Consider the following 13,825-nt stretch of genomic DNA (forward strand, 5'->3'; position numbering starts at 1 on the left):
TTGCGGAAAGAGCGTTTATTATGCTCTTTGTAAGCTCTGCAATTATGTGGAGAACTGGGTTCGAATAAGTTTTATATTTCGTTAGATTACTTTTCCTTTCGAAACCTTGCTGGAATGACCTCCACAATATCCTATATCTCACTCTTTTCCACATGCCAACTTCAGCAGGGTCAGCAAATCGTTTTCGAGGTTTGGGTCAGATCTATGCCACCGGTTCCTTGCCTTTGCATCCATGCTTGAACAACTAGCCTGCGGAAAGAGCTTTTACCAAGCTCTTTGACAACTCTCCAACTCTGTGGAGGACTGAGAACATTTGCGTTAGATCACATTTCCATTGGAAACTTAGGTGGAACGAATTCTTCTACATACCAAATTCAGCAGTGCCAGCAATCTGTTTTCGAAGGTTTGTATTTTCAGTAGTTGAGTCAGATCTATACCTCTATTTCTAAGAATTTGGAACCATCTTCAATAAATAGAAATCAATGGAGAGAGTTTGGAGCAACCGGACACAGAGGCCACCGTATCAACTCATTAGCCATGTTTCGCAATCGAAACTTTGTAGAACCAGCTACTTCATCTACTCAGATCGATAAGAGATACTTATTCACTCGACTAATTATACATGTTTTGGGTGCAATATTCTTATGATACCAGTACATAAATAGTTATCATTAACAATATATCTAATCTATCGGCTCTCGAATAGAGTTTAAGCATTCAACAATTACAGAAGTCGCTCTTTGAATGATTTAGTTTCTAGGCCTGTAGATTCAAACGGTAATGGTCAGTTATCATGACACCCACATTCCTTAGCTGAGCTCAAATGACGTCTTTGTGGAAAAGAGGGTAAAAACCTATTAATTCTCTTGACTTCCTTCTTAAAAAACTACCACATCATACAAGTAGTATTTAACTACAAGAGTTTTCACATCTTTATGGATGTGAAAATATGAAATGTTCCGCCATTTTGATGCTTCGAATAAAGGACTACATTGTATGTTATGTAAGCGTCCTTGGTAGCCTTTAGAATCAGCCTTTAAAAGAAATGTTTGTCCACACGAATACATTAAAAGGGATCACGAATGTCGAAGAGCTTTACGTGAACATCTGCCGTGTTGGCCTATTTCACGGTGGTCTTTCTCAACCACTGGGTGAGCTTTTGCAACGACTCACCACCGCCCCATTGTGCTTCTTACACGTTTCGGTCTAGTATACGTGCATTATTTATTAGTAGTAGTCTCCTTGGGGAATGACAGGTGTCATGAATCAAGCTAAATCTAACGCCGACAAAGGAAAAGGCAATCACTGGTTAGAGTCGATAGAAGGGGCGGACTCAACATCAGGTGAAAACACCCTATTGATGCTATGAAGAATGCCTTTGTCCCTACAAACATTTTCGTCATCTAAAGACTCACCCCAGTGCATTCCTGGACCTTTTAAAGTCGCCCAACCACATTACTGAGATGGCTTCTGTTGATTCAGCAATAGCACCTAGGGGACGTAATTGGTAGTCCGACGGATCCATTTTTAATTGACAAGACTTATTTCAGTGGCCACAAGGACCTACTGTGATAAGTTGAGCATGTTTAGAGTAAACTCCAACACACTCAACCATGAAGGAAAATCACCGATAAATTAAAGATTAAGGTATTACAGATCCATGTTGTGGATCAAGCAATTTCACCAACATTTCAAGCGTCACTCCTTCTGTCATTTCGACATCTTCACAGATACAACTCAGGATCCCTCTCGTCCATCAGGTACAAGCATCCGAATGGTACTATATCTCACTCCATCACATAACTAGTCTTTGCATTATCAGCTCAATTCCAACATTTTAATAATCCACAGCCTTATCCCGAAAATTTATATTTATATTTATGTATCAATATTTTAACCAAGCACCCCATTCCCGTGAATTTGGGTTTAAACCGCAGCCACAACATGAATCCCGAAGGAACCTCAACCAACTGACCAGCCAGTACCAGATTATGTGGTGCTCTATCAAATCATCCAAGTACTAGTTAGGGTGTAAAATGTCATCACCAGTTTATAGTCCCGGCAGATTAGAGATACTGGTAGCACCTCTTTACCGGTATTGCAAGGAAGCATGCCCCGGGGGGATATTAAAAAGGACCAAATCGAAATCGTCATGGAGAAGTCATTGTCTAAAGAGAATCCGGCAATATATGTAGTAATCGATAGGCTTCTGTAATCATAACTCCCGAAGTCCGCAATCATCTCTCAATGGCTGCACATCAATAGCCCTTTCTACCAGACAAGTGTACTTAACATTAGTATATAATGGTCACCTTTTTAATTTAATCATCGATTTTAATATCAATGCAGTACTATTGCCACGAAATTAAATTAAATAATTGCCAATATTGTTACCAACTTTAAGCTGATAAGAAAAAAACAAAAATGATAACAGAAAGGTTACCAAAGATTAAACGAATCAGTAAATTGAATTAACCAGACTACAGGCGAGTAACTGTTTTCGTAAACTTCGTTTAACTAAATATAAAGTGTGTGTTCGATTTTAAAGGAACATTCTTTAATCCCCGATATTTAATAGTCTGCAGTCCAAAGAGGTGTTTTAAAAAGGAATAAAAAGAAAGTATAATTCTTGTTTGAAAGATTTTTAAACCTTGATGGTTTGCATTTGCTTAGAGTTTAAGTAAACTAGTGATTAAATTGTTTTCAATCAATTAAAATAAAAAGAAAGTTTAAACAAAGTTTTGCAAAATAGTATTAGATTTAATACTTCGGACAGTCCTCGAAAGTCATAAACACCCTTCATCACGATTAAGTGATTTTCGGAAGAGAGCTTTGCCCACGAATGTGGAAGGTACAAAAAGGAAATAGGGCTAATGAAACAAGTCTTAGATAATTTAACCAATGATTAAATCTTGATCAATGAATTAATCTAAAGTTTAAACAAAGTTTATTTAACCCCCTAGATGTTCTATGTAAAATCTTTCCTAAAAGTTAAAAATTGTCATCCAATTGATTGCCTTATTTTCATGAGTGTAGAAATTGTAGAAATTATTTGATTTTGCATTATCACGATATTTCAAATCCCAGCTTTTGTTGTTGTTGTAATGACTCAAATTACATTAAATACTACTTTTGCGGTAAAGTATTTCTAATATTTTTTCTCATTCTTTCTTCCTAAATTTTCTAAAGCAAGTAAATAGTTTCGCAAAAATACTCAATCGGATAAGTAGCAACAACAACACTACTAGAGACCATAAACAATTTTTATTATTATTTATTATCAAAATTTAGTTTAACGACATTTCAAGTTGAACATTTTTTGAAATTATGTCTCAATTTTTTGAGCAAGAAGTAATGAAAGAATAACATTGTGGTGTTTAAGCTAATTTACCACAACGTGGACGTCGGTTGCGTTTCTCTTTAAAGTCCGTCTGTCTGATGGATGACTGTAAAACTCATTATAAAACGGTTTATCAAGTTGGTACAATATTTTGTTTTGTTATGATTTTGTTGTTGTAGTTTTTGGTTTGTTGTGTGTTAAAAATTATGAACCCATAATATACAAACCGAGTGAGTGCAGCACACCTCTCAAATGGGCTTAACACACTTTACGGAACAATAACCGAAAACAAAGCAAAATAAGTAAAAATTAGAGAACATTAGAGAAAAAATAAGCAAAAAAAAACTGAAATAAAAATAAAAATTAAAGAAAAAGTAAAATAAAGAAGCATTTTGCGGATGGTTCAGTTCGTTGGTTCATATTTAAAAGGTGTTACTCTAGTGGAATTGAATTGTTAAAGAATAACATAAATAAATTGATATACAAACATAGAAATATACCAGAAAAAGAAGAGAAAAATAATAACAAATAAATTAAAAAAAAAAATGTTTCTTTTTTCTTAATAATACTAAAACAAAAAATATCTTTCAAACAAGAATTAAAACATTAGTTGAAATCGGGCGACGTCAGAGAACAACATGCGACGAGTGCAAAAAACTAGATTAAATAAAAAATGATTTGTACGCGAAACATATTTTGAATATTTTAATAATAAAATAAATTAAGCCAAGAAGAGCATTCAGTAAACTGAGAAAATTTTGTGTTAAAAATTCTGATCGTGACTTTAAAACTCTCTTAAAACTACTAGATCTATTAAAAGTTATTATGGTTTCCATATTTAGATTTAAGGGCTATAGCCCCTTACCCTCGCGTGATGATGAAGCGGCAGATGGTGAAGGTAGGCTTTAAATTGGTTTTAAAACTGTTTTATTAGTAATGTGAATACTATTGAAAATGTGGTAACAAATATAACCGTTAATTTGTTGTGGTGTTGCCAATTTATTGTTATTAACGGCCTTGTTTTTTTATTAGAAAATTAAAAAAACATATGTTTATTATCTTTTGGCGTGCCTTTTTCTGTTATTATTCATAGCAGATATTTAAAAGAATGAAACTTATATCATTTGTTTGGTTTATACATTGCGAAAAATTCGCTATCATAGAAATGAGCCAGCAACAGTGAGTATGCAGAAAAAAATATTTTTTTCTGCATACTAGGTTCAGTTCCTGAACTATTTTCTAGTTCAGTTCTATTTCAGTTCGAGTTTTCAGTTTCTAGTTCAGTTTCTTAGGTCAGTTCTACTTCAGTTCTAGTTAGTTCAGTTCTAGTTCAGTTCTAGGTTCATTAGTTCAGTTCTAGTTCAGTTCTAGTTCAGTTCTAGTTCAGTTCTAGGTCAGTTCAGTCGTTTAGTTCAGTTATAGTTCAGTCAGTCAGTTCTAGTTCAGTTATAGTTTCAGTTCTAGTTCAGTCTAGTTCCGTTCTAGTTCAGTTCTAGATTCAGTTTCTAGTTCAGTTCTAGTTTAGTTCTAGTCAGTCTAGTTCAGTTCTAGTTCAGTTTCCTAGTTAAGTTCTAGTTTCAGTTCTAGTTCAGTTCTAGTCAGTTCTAGTTCAGTAGTTAGTTCTAGTTCAGTAGTTTCAGTTCTAGTTCAGTTCTAGTTCAGTTCTAGTTCAGTTCTAGTTCAGTTCTAGTTCAGTTCTAGTTCAGTTCTAGTTCAGTTCTAGTTCAGTTCTAGTTCAGTTCTAGTTCAGTTCTAGTTCAGTTCTAGTTCATTTCTAGTTCAGTTCTAGTTCAGTTCTAGTTCAGTTCTAGTTCAGTTCTAGTTCAGTTCTAGTTCAGTTCTAGTTCAGTTCTTTCAGTTCTAGTTCAGTTCTAGTTCAGTTCAGTTCAGTTCTAGTTCAATTCAGTTCAGTTCTAGTTCAGTTCAGTTCTAGTTTAGTTCAGTTCAAGTTCAGTTCATTTCTAGTTCAATTCATTTCTAGTTCAATTCATTTCTAGTTCAGTTTATTTCTAGGTCAGTTCTAGTTCTAGTTCAGTTCTAGTTCAGTTCTAGTTCAGTTCTAGTTCAGTTCTAGTTCAGTTCTAGTTCAGTTCTAGTTCAGTTCTAGTTCAGTTCTAGTTCAGTTCTAGTTCAGTTCTAGTTCAGTTCTAGTTCAGTTCTAGTTCAGTTCTAGTTCAGTTCTAGTTCAGTTCTAGTTCAGTTCTAGTTCAGTTCTAGTTCAGTTCTAGTTCAGTTCTAGTTCAGTTCTAGTTCAGTTCTAGTTCAGTTCTAGTTCAGTTCTAGTTCAGTTCTAGTTCAGTTCTAGTTCAGTTCTAGTTCAGTTCTAGTTCAGTTCTAGTTCAGTTCTAGTCAGTTCTAGTTCAGTTCTAGTTCAGTTCTAGTTCAGTTCTAGTTCAGTTCTAGTTCAGTTTCTAGTTCAGTTCTAGTTCAGTTCTAGTTCAGTTCTAGTTCAGTTCTAGTTCAGTTCTAGTTCAGTTCTAGTTCAGTTCTAGTTCAGTTCTAGTTCAGTTCTAGTTCAGTTCTAGTTCAGTTCTAGTTCAGTTCTAGTTCAGTTCTAGTTCAGTTCTAGTTTAGTTCTAGTTCAGTTCTAGTTCAGTTAGTTCTAGTTCAGTTCTAGTTCAATTCTAGTTCAGTTCTAGTTCAATTCTAGTTCAGTTCTAGTTCAGTTCTAGTTCAGTTCTAGTTCAGTTCTAGTTCAGTTCTAGTTCAGTTCTAGTTCAGTTCTAGTTCAGTTCTAATTCAGTTCTAATTCAGTTCTAGTTCAGTTCTAGTTCAGTTCTAGTTCAGTTCTAGTTCAGTTCTAGTTCAGTTCTAGTTCAGTTCTAGTTCAGTTCTAGTTCAGTTCTAGTTCAGTTCTAGTTCAGTTCTAGTTCAGTTCTAGTTTAGTTCTAGTTCAGTTCTAGTTCAGTTCTCTACAATTCTTTATTCTGCACTAATTCGCTTATTTAAAACCGTGTTAGTCACATTTATCAGATTAATATTTTTGTGGTTGAAATTAAATTAAAAAAAAATCTATATATATTTTATTAAGAATTTCTTATCAACAAATTTTACCAAATGTTTTTATTCTAAAAATATAAGCGATATCAATATAGGTAAATAAATTTAATACACTTATTATATTGCAAAACTTCTATTATGTCTGAATCCTTCAAAAAACATTTTTTTTCTTTGTTTTTATTAGAAAGCAATAATTACAAACGCATTTGCAACAGTTTAATTGTTACAATATCAAAAAAAAAAAAATTGATTTAATACAAAATTATTACATTTTAAATTTCCACGATGTCGGGGAATTCTTCTCCTATATACGGAAAGCGTAATAAAATATTTTTAAACGAGCTCTCATAAACATTCTTTACTAAACTAAGGAATTTGTAACAAAAAATTTCTCCTTTTAAGTCTAACGCTGATATTTTTTAGTTATAAATAATTGTTTTCTAAATAATGTCATAGTTTATTGATTTTGTTTATTTTCTCTGTGTTCTTCCTAAGTAAAAAACACGTGGTGTAGTATATCATAGTAAATTTTGTTTAATATATAGTAATTTTTTTTGCAGTATTATAATGATAACAGGAAAACCTCCTCTACGACAAAATTTATATACATACATGTGCAATTTATAAGTTTAAATTACTGGCAAATCACGTGTTTACAAAGTATACAATTACAATGTTACAAAAAAAAATATATAGAAATAATTGAACGAAAAATCCTCATATTGCAAATAATGTCTAGTATTTTTATTTAATAGAAGTATTAAGTTTGAAAAATATAGACAAAATATCTGTTTATTATAAAATAATCAAAAAATATTAATTATTTTAATAAAATTTAGTGAATTTTCACAAACATTTTGTTTAATCTTTATTTGTTCAACTTGAAGTTGGCAACACTTTCTCATATCGAATGTTTGTGTGTCTGTCGGAAGTGCCATATGTTGTGAAAAACACTATAAATACTTGTAGTAAGTCCGTCCAGTTCAGTCCAGTAAACACCTTTTATTAGCACTGCATTTTAATTAAATTTGTTTTGTATAATTTTCTTATTATATTGTCTGCTATAAGTGTTTTTTTTCATTCCTTTTTTTTGCATTTTTTTATAACATTTACTTTAAATTGCTAAATAGTAGTAGAAATAATTAACACATTTTTCTTCAAACATTATTGTGTGGTCTGTAGTAGGAGTGTACCTTTCAATTAGAGGGAAAATATTAGGGTGCTATATTAACTTCTTTTATAATTGAACAATCTGATTTTTACGAAAGAAGTTAAAAAGTGGACTTTCTTATATTAAAATTTTTATTTCTAGTTCTTCTTCAGTTCTAGTTCTGTTCTACATAGTTCTGTTCTAGTTCTGTTCTGTTCTAGTTCTACACCATTTCAAGTTTAAATTGAGAAAATACAAACTCATATTGAGAATTTCAATTTAAAATTTAGAAAATTCAAATTAAAGTTCAGAAATTTAAATTAATATTGAGAAAACCCCATTTGAAATTGAGAAATCCAAACTAATATTGAGAAATAATAAAATTAAATTAAGAAATGCAAATTCATATCGAGAAAAAACAAATTGAAATTCAGAATCCCAACATTATATTAAGAAATTTCAAATTGAAATTGAGAAATTAATAAATGAAAATGAGAAATTTAAAATTTGTATGAAAATATTTTTCTTATAAAATGTTTAAATAGGATATGTATTTAAAATAATATAAATTTCGATACAAAATTAAGTTTTCTTAATATCATTTTGTATTTTGTCAATTTCAATTCGTATTATCTCAATATTAATTTCGACTTCTCAATATCAATTGGTTTTTTCTCAATATTAAGTTGAAAATTCAAATTTCAATTTGTTTTTTCTTCATATCAATTTTGATTCCTAAATTTAATTTGGTATGTCTCATATTAAATTGGATTTCTAAAAGTCATTTTGGTGTTTCACAATATAACTTTGGATTTTCTCAAATTAAACTTGAAATGGTGTAGTTCTAGTTCTGTTCTAGTTCTGTTCTAGTTCTGTTCTAGTTCTGTTCTAGTTCTGTTCTAGTTCTGTTCTGTTCTAGTTCTGTTCTAGTTCTGTTCTAGTTCTGTTCTAGTTCTGTTCTAGTTCTGTTCTAGTTCTGTTCTAGTTCTGTTCTAGTTCTGTTCTAGTTCTGTTCTAGTTCTGTTCTAGTTCTGTTCTAGTTCTGTTCTAGTTCTGTTCTAGTTCTGTTCTAGTTCTGTTCTAGTTCTGTTCTAGTTCTGTTCTAGTTCTGTTCTAGTTCTGTTCTAGTTCTGTTCTAGTTCTGTTCTAGTTCTGTTCTAGTTCTGTTCTAGTTCTGTTCTATTCGTTCTAGTTCTGTTCTAGTTCTGTTCTGTTCTAGTTCTGTTCTAGTTCTGTTCTAGTTCTGTTCAGTTCTGTTCTAGTTCTGTTCTAGTTCTGTTCTAGTTCTGTTCTAGTTCTGTTCTAGTTCTGTTCTAGTTCTGTTCTAGTTCTGTTCTAGTTCTGTTCTAGTTCTGTTCTAGTTCTGTTCTAGTTCTCTAGTTCTGTTCAAGTTCTGTTCTAGTTCTGTTCTAGTTCTGTTCTAGTTCGGTTCTAGTTCTGTTCTGTTCTAGTTCTGTTCTAGTTCTGTTCTAGTTCTGTTCTAGTTCTGTTCTAGTTCTGTTCTAGTTCTGTTCTAGTTCTGTTCTAGTTCTGTTCTAATTCTGTTCTAGTTCTGTTCTAGTTCCGTTCTAGTTCTGTTCTAGTGTTCTAGTTCTGTTCTAGTTCTGTTCTAGTTCTGTTCTAGTTCTGTTCTAGTTCTGTTCTAGTTCTGTTCTAGTTCTGTTCTAGTTCTGTTCCAGTTCTGTTCTAGTTCTGTTCTAGTTCTGTTCTAGTTCTGTTCTAGTTCTGTTCTAGTTCTGTTCTAGTTCTGTTCTAGTTCTGTTCTAGTTCTGTTCTAGTTCTGTTCTAGTTCTGTTCTAGTTCTGTTCTAGTTCTAGTTCTGTTCTAGTTCTGTTCTAGTTTTGTTCTAGTTCTGTTCTAGTTCTGTTCTAGTTCTGTTCTAGTTCTGTTCGAGTTCTGTTCTGTTCTAGTTCTGTTCGAGTTCTGTTCTTGTTCTGTTCTAGTTCTGTTCTAGTTCTGTTCTAGTTCTGTTCGAGTTCTGTTCTGTTCTAGTTCTGTTCTAGTTCTGTTCTAGTTCTGTTCTAGTTCTGTTCTAGTTCTGTTCTAGTTCTGTTCTAGTTCTGTTCTAGTTCAGTTCTGGTTGAGTGCAAGTTGATTTCTAGTTCAGTTCAAGTTCTATTTCAGTTCTAGAATAAATGTGACAGTTATTATTGATATTAGTTACTAGAACTGCTTGCGAAGAAGTTATTCCAAATTGTATACAAAGTGTGTATACACACAAATTCTAATATTCAAAGATATTGGCCATCCAAAAATCTTCGTACAAAGAAAAATAATTATCGCTTTTGTTTACCTATTATCACAAATTATTATTTTATTTTTTTGTTTATACATTTTATTTTTATTGTTGATCAGTAATAAAATACTTCCTTCTCAATTTTTGTTATAATTTTTTACTGTTTCTCATTTCTATTTCTTAAGAAAATGAAATGATACACTTTAGCAAATTAGTAAAAATTATAAGAAATTTCAAATAAACAAATTGTTTACTTTTGGCATATTGATTACACAAAGAAAGAAAGTAAATTTATACTTAATTATAGATTTGTTATTTAAAAGAATGCGGTCTTTTTTGTTTAATTAAAACAACAAAAGAAATTATAATAAAGTAATTTGAAAATTCTAAAAAACGAGGTTATTTTAATAAATAAATAGGCGAATGTTTTCTTAATAAATAATTTTATTATAAAAATGGCAATTTTTTTTAAGTTTACAATTAATATTATTTTGCAACTTTTTTCCATAATTTATTATTTTTTACTGTAATTGTTTTGTTTAGTACATTATTTAAATTGTCATTTTCTCACTTGAAGTAGTCGCTTTGTCAGAACAAAGTAATTTACACATTATTTATATTTAGTTGTCAAATTAAAGTTTATTTTGTTAAGTGTTAAAATAACTTCAGATAAAACTTTTTAATAAGTGTTGAAAATTGCCCCATTGAAATTCAGTAATAAGGTAAGTTCAGTTCTAGTTCAAGTTCAGTTCTTGTTCAGTTCTAGTTCAGTTCTAGTTCAGTTTTAGTTCAGTTCTAGTTCAGTTCTAGTTCAGTTCTAGTTCAGTTCTAGTTCAGTTTTAGTTCAGTTCTAGTTCAGTTCTAGTTCAGTTCTAGTTCAGTTCTAGTTCAGTTTTAGTTCAGTTCTAGTTCAGTTCTAGTTCAGTTCTAGTTCAGTTCTAGTTCAGTTCTAGTTCAGTTCTAGTTCAGTTCTAGTTCAGTTCTAGTTCAGTTCTAGTTCAGTTCTAGTTCAGTTCTAGTTCAGTTCTAGTTCAGTTCTAGTTCAGTTCTAGTTCAGTTCTAGTTCAGTTCTAGTTCAGTTCTAGTTCAGTTCTAGTTCAGTTCTAGTTCAGTTCTAGTTCAGTTCTAGTTCAGTTCTAGTTCAGTTCTAGTTCAGTTCTAGTTCAGTTCTAGTTCAGTTCTAGTTCAGTTCTAGTTCAGTTCTAGTTCAGTTCTAGTTCTAGTTCAGTTCTAGTTCAGTTCTAGTTCAGTTCTAGTTCAGTTCTAGTTAGTTCAGTTCTAGTTCAGTTCTAGTTCAGTTCTAGTTCAGTTCTAGTTCAGTTCTAGTTCAGTTCTAGTTCAGTTCTAGTTCAGTTCTAGTTCAGTTCTAGTTCAGTTCTAGTTCAGTTCTAGTTCAGTTCTAGTTCAGTTCTAGTTCAGTTAGTTCAGTTCTAGTTCAATTCTAGTTCAGTTCTATTTCATTTCTAGTTCAGTTTTAGTTCAGATCTAGTTCAATTCTAGTTCGGTTATAATTCACTTCTAGTTTAGTTCTAAGTATTAAAATTTTAGATCAGTTATAGGCTTTCTTCAGTTCAATTACTGTACATTAGATCACCTTAAACTTGAATTAATCTAATTTAATTTTGAAAAAAAAACTGCAAACTTCTACTTGATAAGATTAATTTTGTCAATATTGTCAACTTTAAAGAAAATTATAAAAAATAATCGTTATAGGGTTGCCAAGTTTTAATCCATTTGAAGGAAAATCTGATAAGAATTGATTAAATAAAGTATTATTAAAATATAGTTATCTAAGCAACTTTTGTCAATTTTTTCTATTGGTCATGTGTTATTAAAATCGCTTAAATTGTTGTTATATAGAAAGGTGATTTAAATACTTGAATAAAAACATGCTTTACAGCACTTTTTTATATATCAAGATATTACTTTTTGAAACTAATTAAAAATATAGTAATTTAATACAAGTAACAGACGATTTAAAGTGTTTAGAGTAAAATTTTTAGCCTTAATATGTACATACGTCAGTGAGTTCTCAAAGGGATGGGAGGTGTAACACTTTCTGTTACTAAAATTAACTTATTTAGTTTAAGTATTCTTTGAATTACTTTCTCAAATCTTTGCAATATATTTAATATTTGATAAGATTTGACTATTTAAATTATCTTCCCGATTTTATCGACATTATTATTACTTAGTATTTATTTATAGTAATCCCACCTGTCCTTTAAATGTCGTTCATTCTGTCTTGTCTTATCTCGTGTACGTGAAGATTACTTTTATGATTAAAAGAAAAACTCTTAAAATAATTACACTTTCGAGCGTAAAATTTAATATTAAAGGGTACTTGTTATTATATATATTTTTTATTTATTTCCATATAAATTTCCACTATTATCACAAGTACTTTCTATGAGAATCATATAATAAATAAATATAAAGCTAAATATTTTAACAAATAAAAAACACATTGTTTTGTTAAATTCACTGGAATCGAATGCATTTTACTCTACATTATTAAGTAGAATGATAATTGAGTCATTATAGATATAATTCAAGAATTTATTTTGGCAGACATCAAGTTCATTTTTAAGATATCTCAACACATTGTTCAAATATTTGATAAAATAAACGTGACCACAAAAAAGTTTTAATAATCTTTTAGGGATACTTCAAAAAAATGCTTATTAATTAAAGAAAAACATTTTGGATTCTTTTTAATAAAAATTTTAGTTTTTTCAATAAAAATCGAAAATATTTCAGAAAATCTGAGAAAATATTTTCAAGGAAAAAATTTCGTAGAATCTGAACGAGTTTTTGAAGTTCAGTTCTAGTTCCGTTCTAGTTCAGTTCTAGTTCAGTTCTAGTTCAGTTCTAGTTCAGTTCTAGTTCAGTTCTAGTTCAGTTCTAGTTCAGTTCTAGTTCAGTTCTAGTTCAGTTCTAGTTCAGTTCTAGTTCAGTTCTAGTTCAGTTCTAGTTCAGTTCTAGTTCAGTTCTAGTTCAGTTCTAGTTCAGTTCTAGTTCAGTTCTAGTTCAGTTCTAGTTCAGTTCTAGTTCAGTTCTAGTTCAGTTCTAGTTCAGTTCTAGTTCAGTTCTAGTTCAGTTCTAGTTCAGTTCTAGTTCAGTTCTAGTTCCGTTCTAGTTCAGTTCTAGTTCAGTTCTAGTTTAGTTCTAGTTCAGTTCTAGTTCAGTTCTAGTTCAGTTCTTGTTCAGTTCTAGTTCAGTTCTAGTTCAGTTCTAGTTCAGTTCTAGTTCAGTTCTAGTTTAGTTCTAGTTTAGTTCTAGTTCTAGTTCAGTTCTAGTTCAGTTCTAGTTCAGTTCTAGTTCTAGTTCAGTTCTAGTTTAGTTCTAGTTTAGTTCTAGTTCTAGTTCAGTTCTAGTTCAGTTCTAGTTCAGTTCTAGTTCAGTTCTAGTTCAGTTCTAGTTCAGTTCTAGTTCAGTTCTAGTTCAGTTCTAGTTCAGTTCTAGTTCAGTTCTAGTTCAGTTCTAGTTCAGTTCTAGTTCAGTTCTAGTTCAGTTCTAATTCAGTTCTAGTTCAGTTCTAGTTCAGTTCTAGTTCAGTTCTAGTTCAGTTCTAGTTCAGTTCTAGTTCAGTTCTAGTTCAGTTCTAGTTCAGTTCTAGTTCAGTTCTAGTTCAGTTCTAGTTCAGTTCAAGTTCGAGTTCTTCTTCAGTTCTAGTTCAGTTCTTCTTCATCTCTAGTTCAGTTCAGTTCAATTTCAGTACTTGTTTAATTTTAATTGATTTCATAGATTTCTAATGGTTCTATTTACACCCGTTCTAGAACTAATTCTAAATTTAATTACCTTTTTAATAAAATTCTTCTTTAACCGTTTTTATTCCATCGGTTAAAAAATTGTATTTCTAAACTGCTTCGAATGACTTTGTAGACTAAAAGGTTTTCTAACAACATGCCTCTTAATCTGTTAGAAAAAAACTAGGACAAACGAACTGAAACTAAGATAATAAAGTTAGGATGGTAACAAAAATGTTCTCATTGAAAATCTCAGTACCAATTGACTAACGATAACAAGATAAAACAGAATAATAAAAATATTCCTTTGGGAAAACTAAACCTAAATGACAATATGTATTAAAAAAATG

The 13,825-nt window shown here is 30.9% G+C and overlaps 1 protein-coding gene across 4 annotated transcripts in view; it reads left to right on the forward strand.

The window, feature by feature from the left end:
* Positions 1-13,825, forward strand: part of LOC119605973 (solute carrier family 41 member 2) — a 64,464-nt gene that overhangs the window by 11,911 nt on the left and 38,728 nt on the right. The window contains exon 1 of one of the 4 annotated variants that reach the window (XM_037959331.1): positions 3,954-4,238. The exons of the other annotated variants lie outside the window; for them this stretch is intronic. Within the exon in view, the coding sequence (XP_037815259.1) occupies positions 4,166-4,238 (73 nt within the window). The 5' untranslated portion in view covers positions 3,954-4,165. Of the gene's footprint in view, positions 1-3,953; positions 4,239-13,825 lie in introns of those variants that run through there. 4 annotated transcript variants of the gene reach the window in all.

Source organism: Lucilia sericata, unplaced genomic scaffold (assembly GCF_015586225.1).
Source record: "Lucilia sericata isolate MDLA Ls3-8-SP2 unplaced genomic scaffold, ASM1558622v1 Contig000544F_arrow, whole genome shotgun sequence".
NCBI classification, from domain to species: domain Eukaryota; kingdom Metazoa; phylum Arthropoda; class Insecta; order Diptera; family Calliphoridae; genus Lucilia; species Lucilia sericata.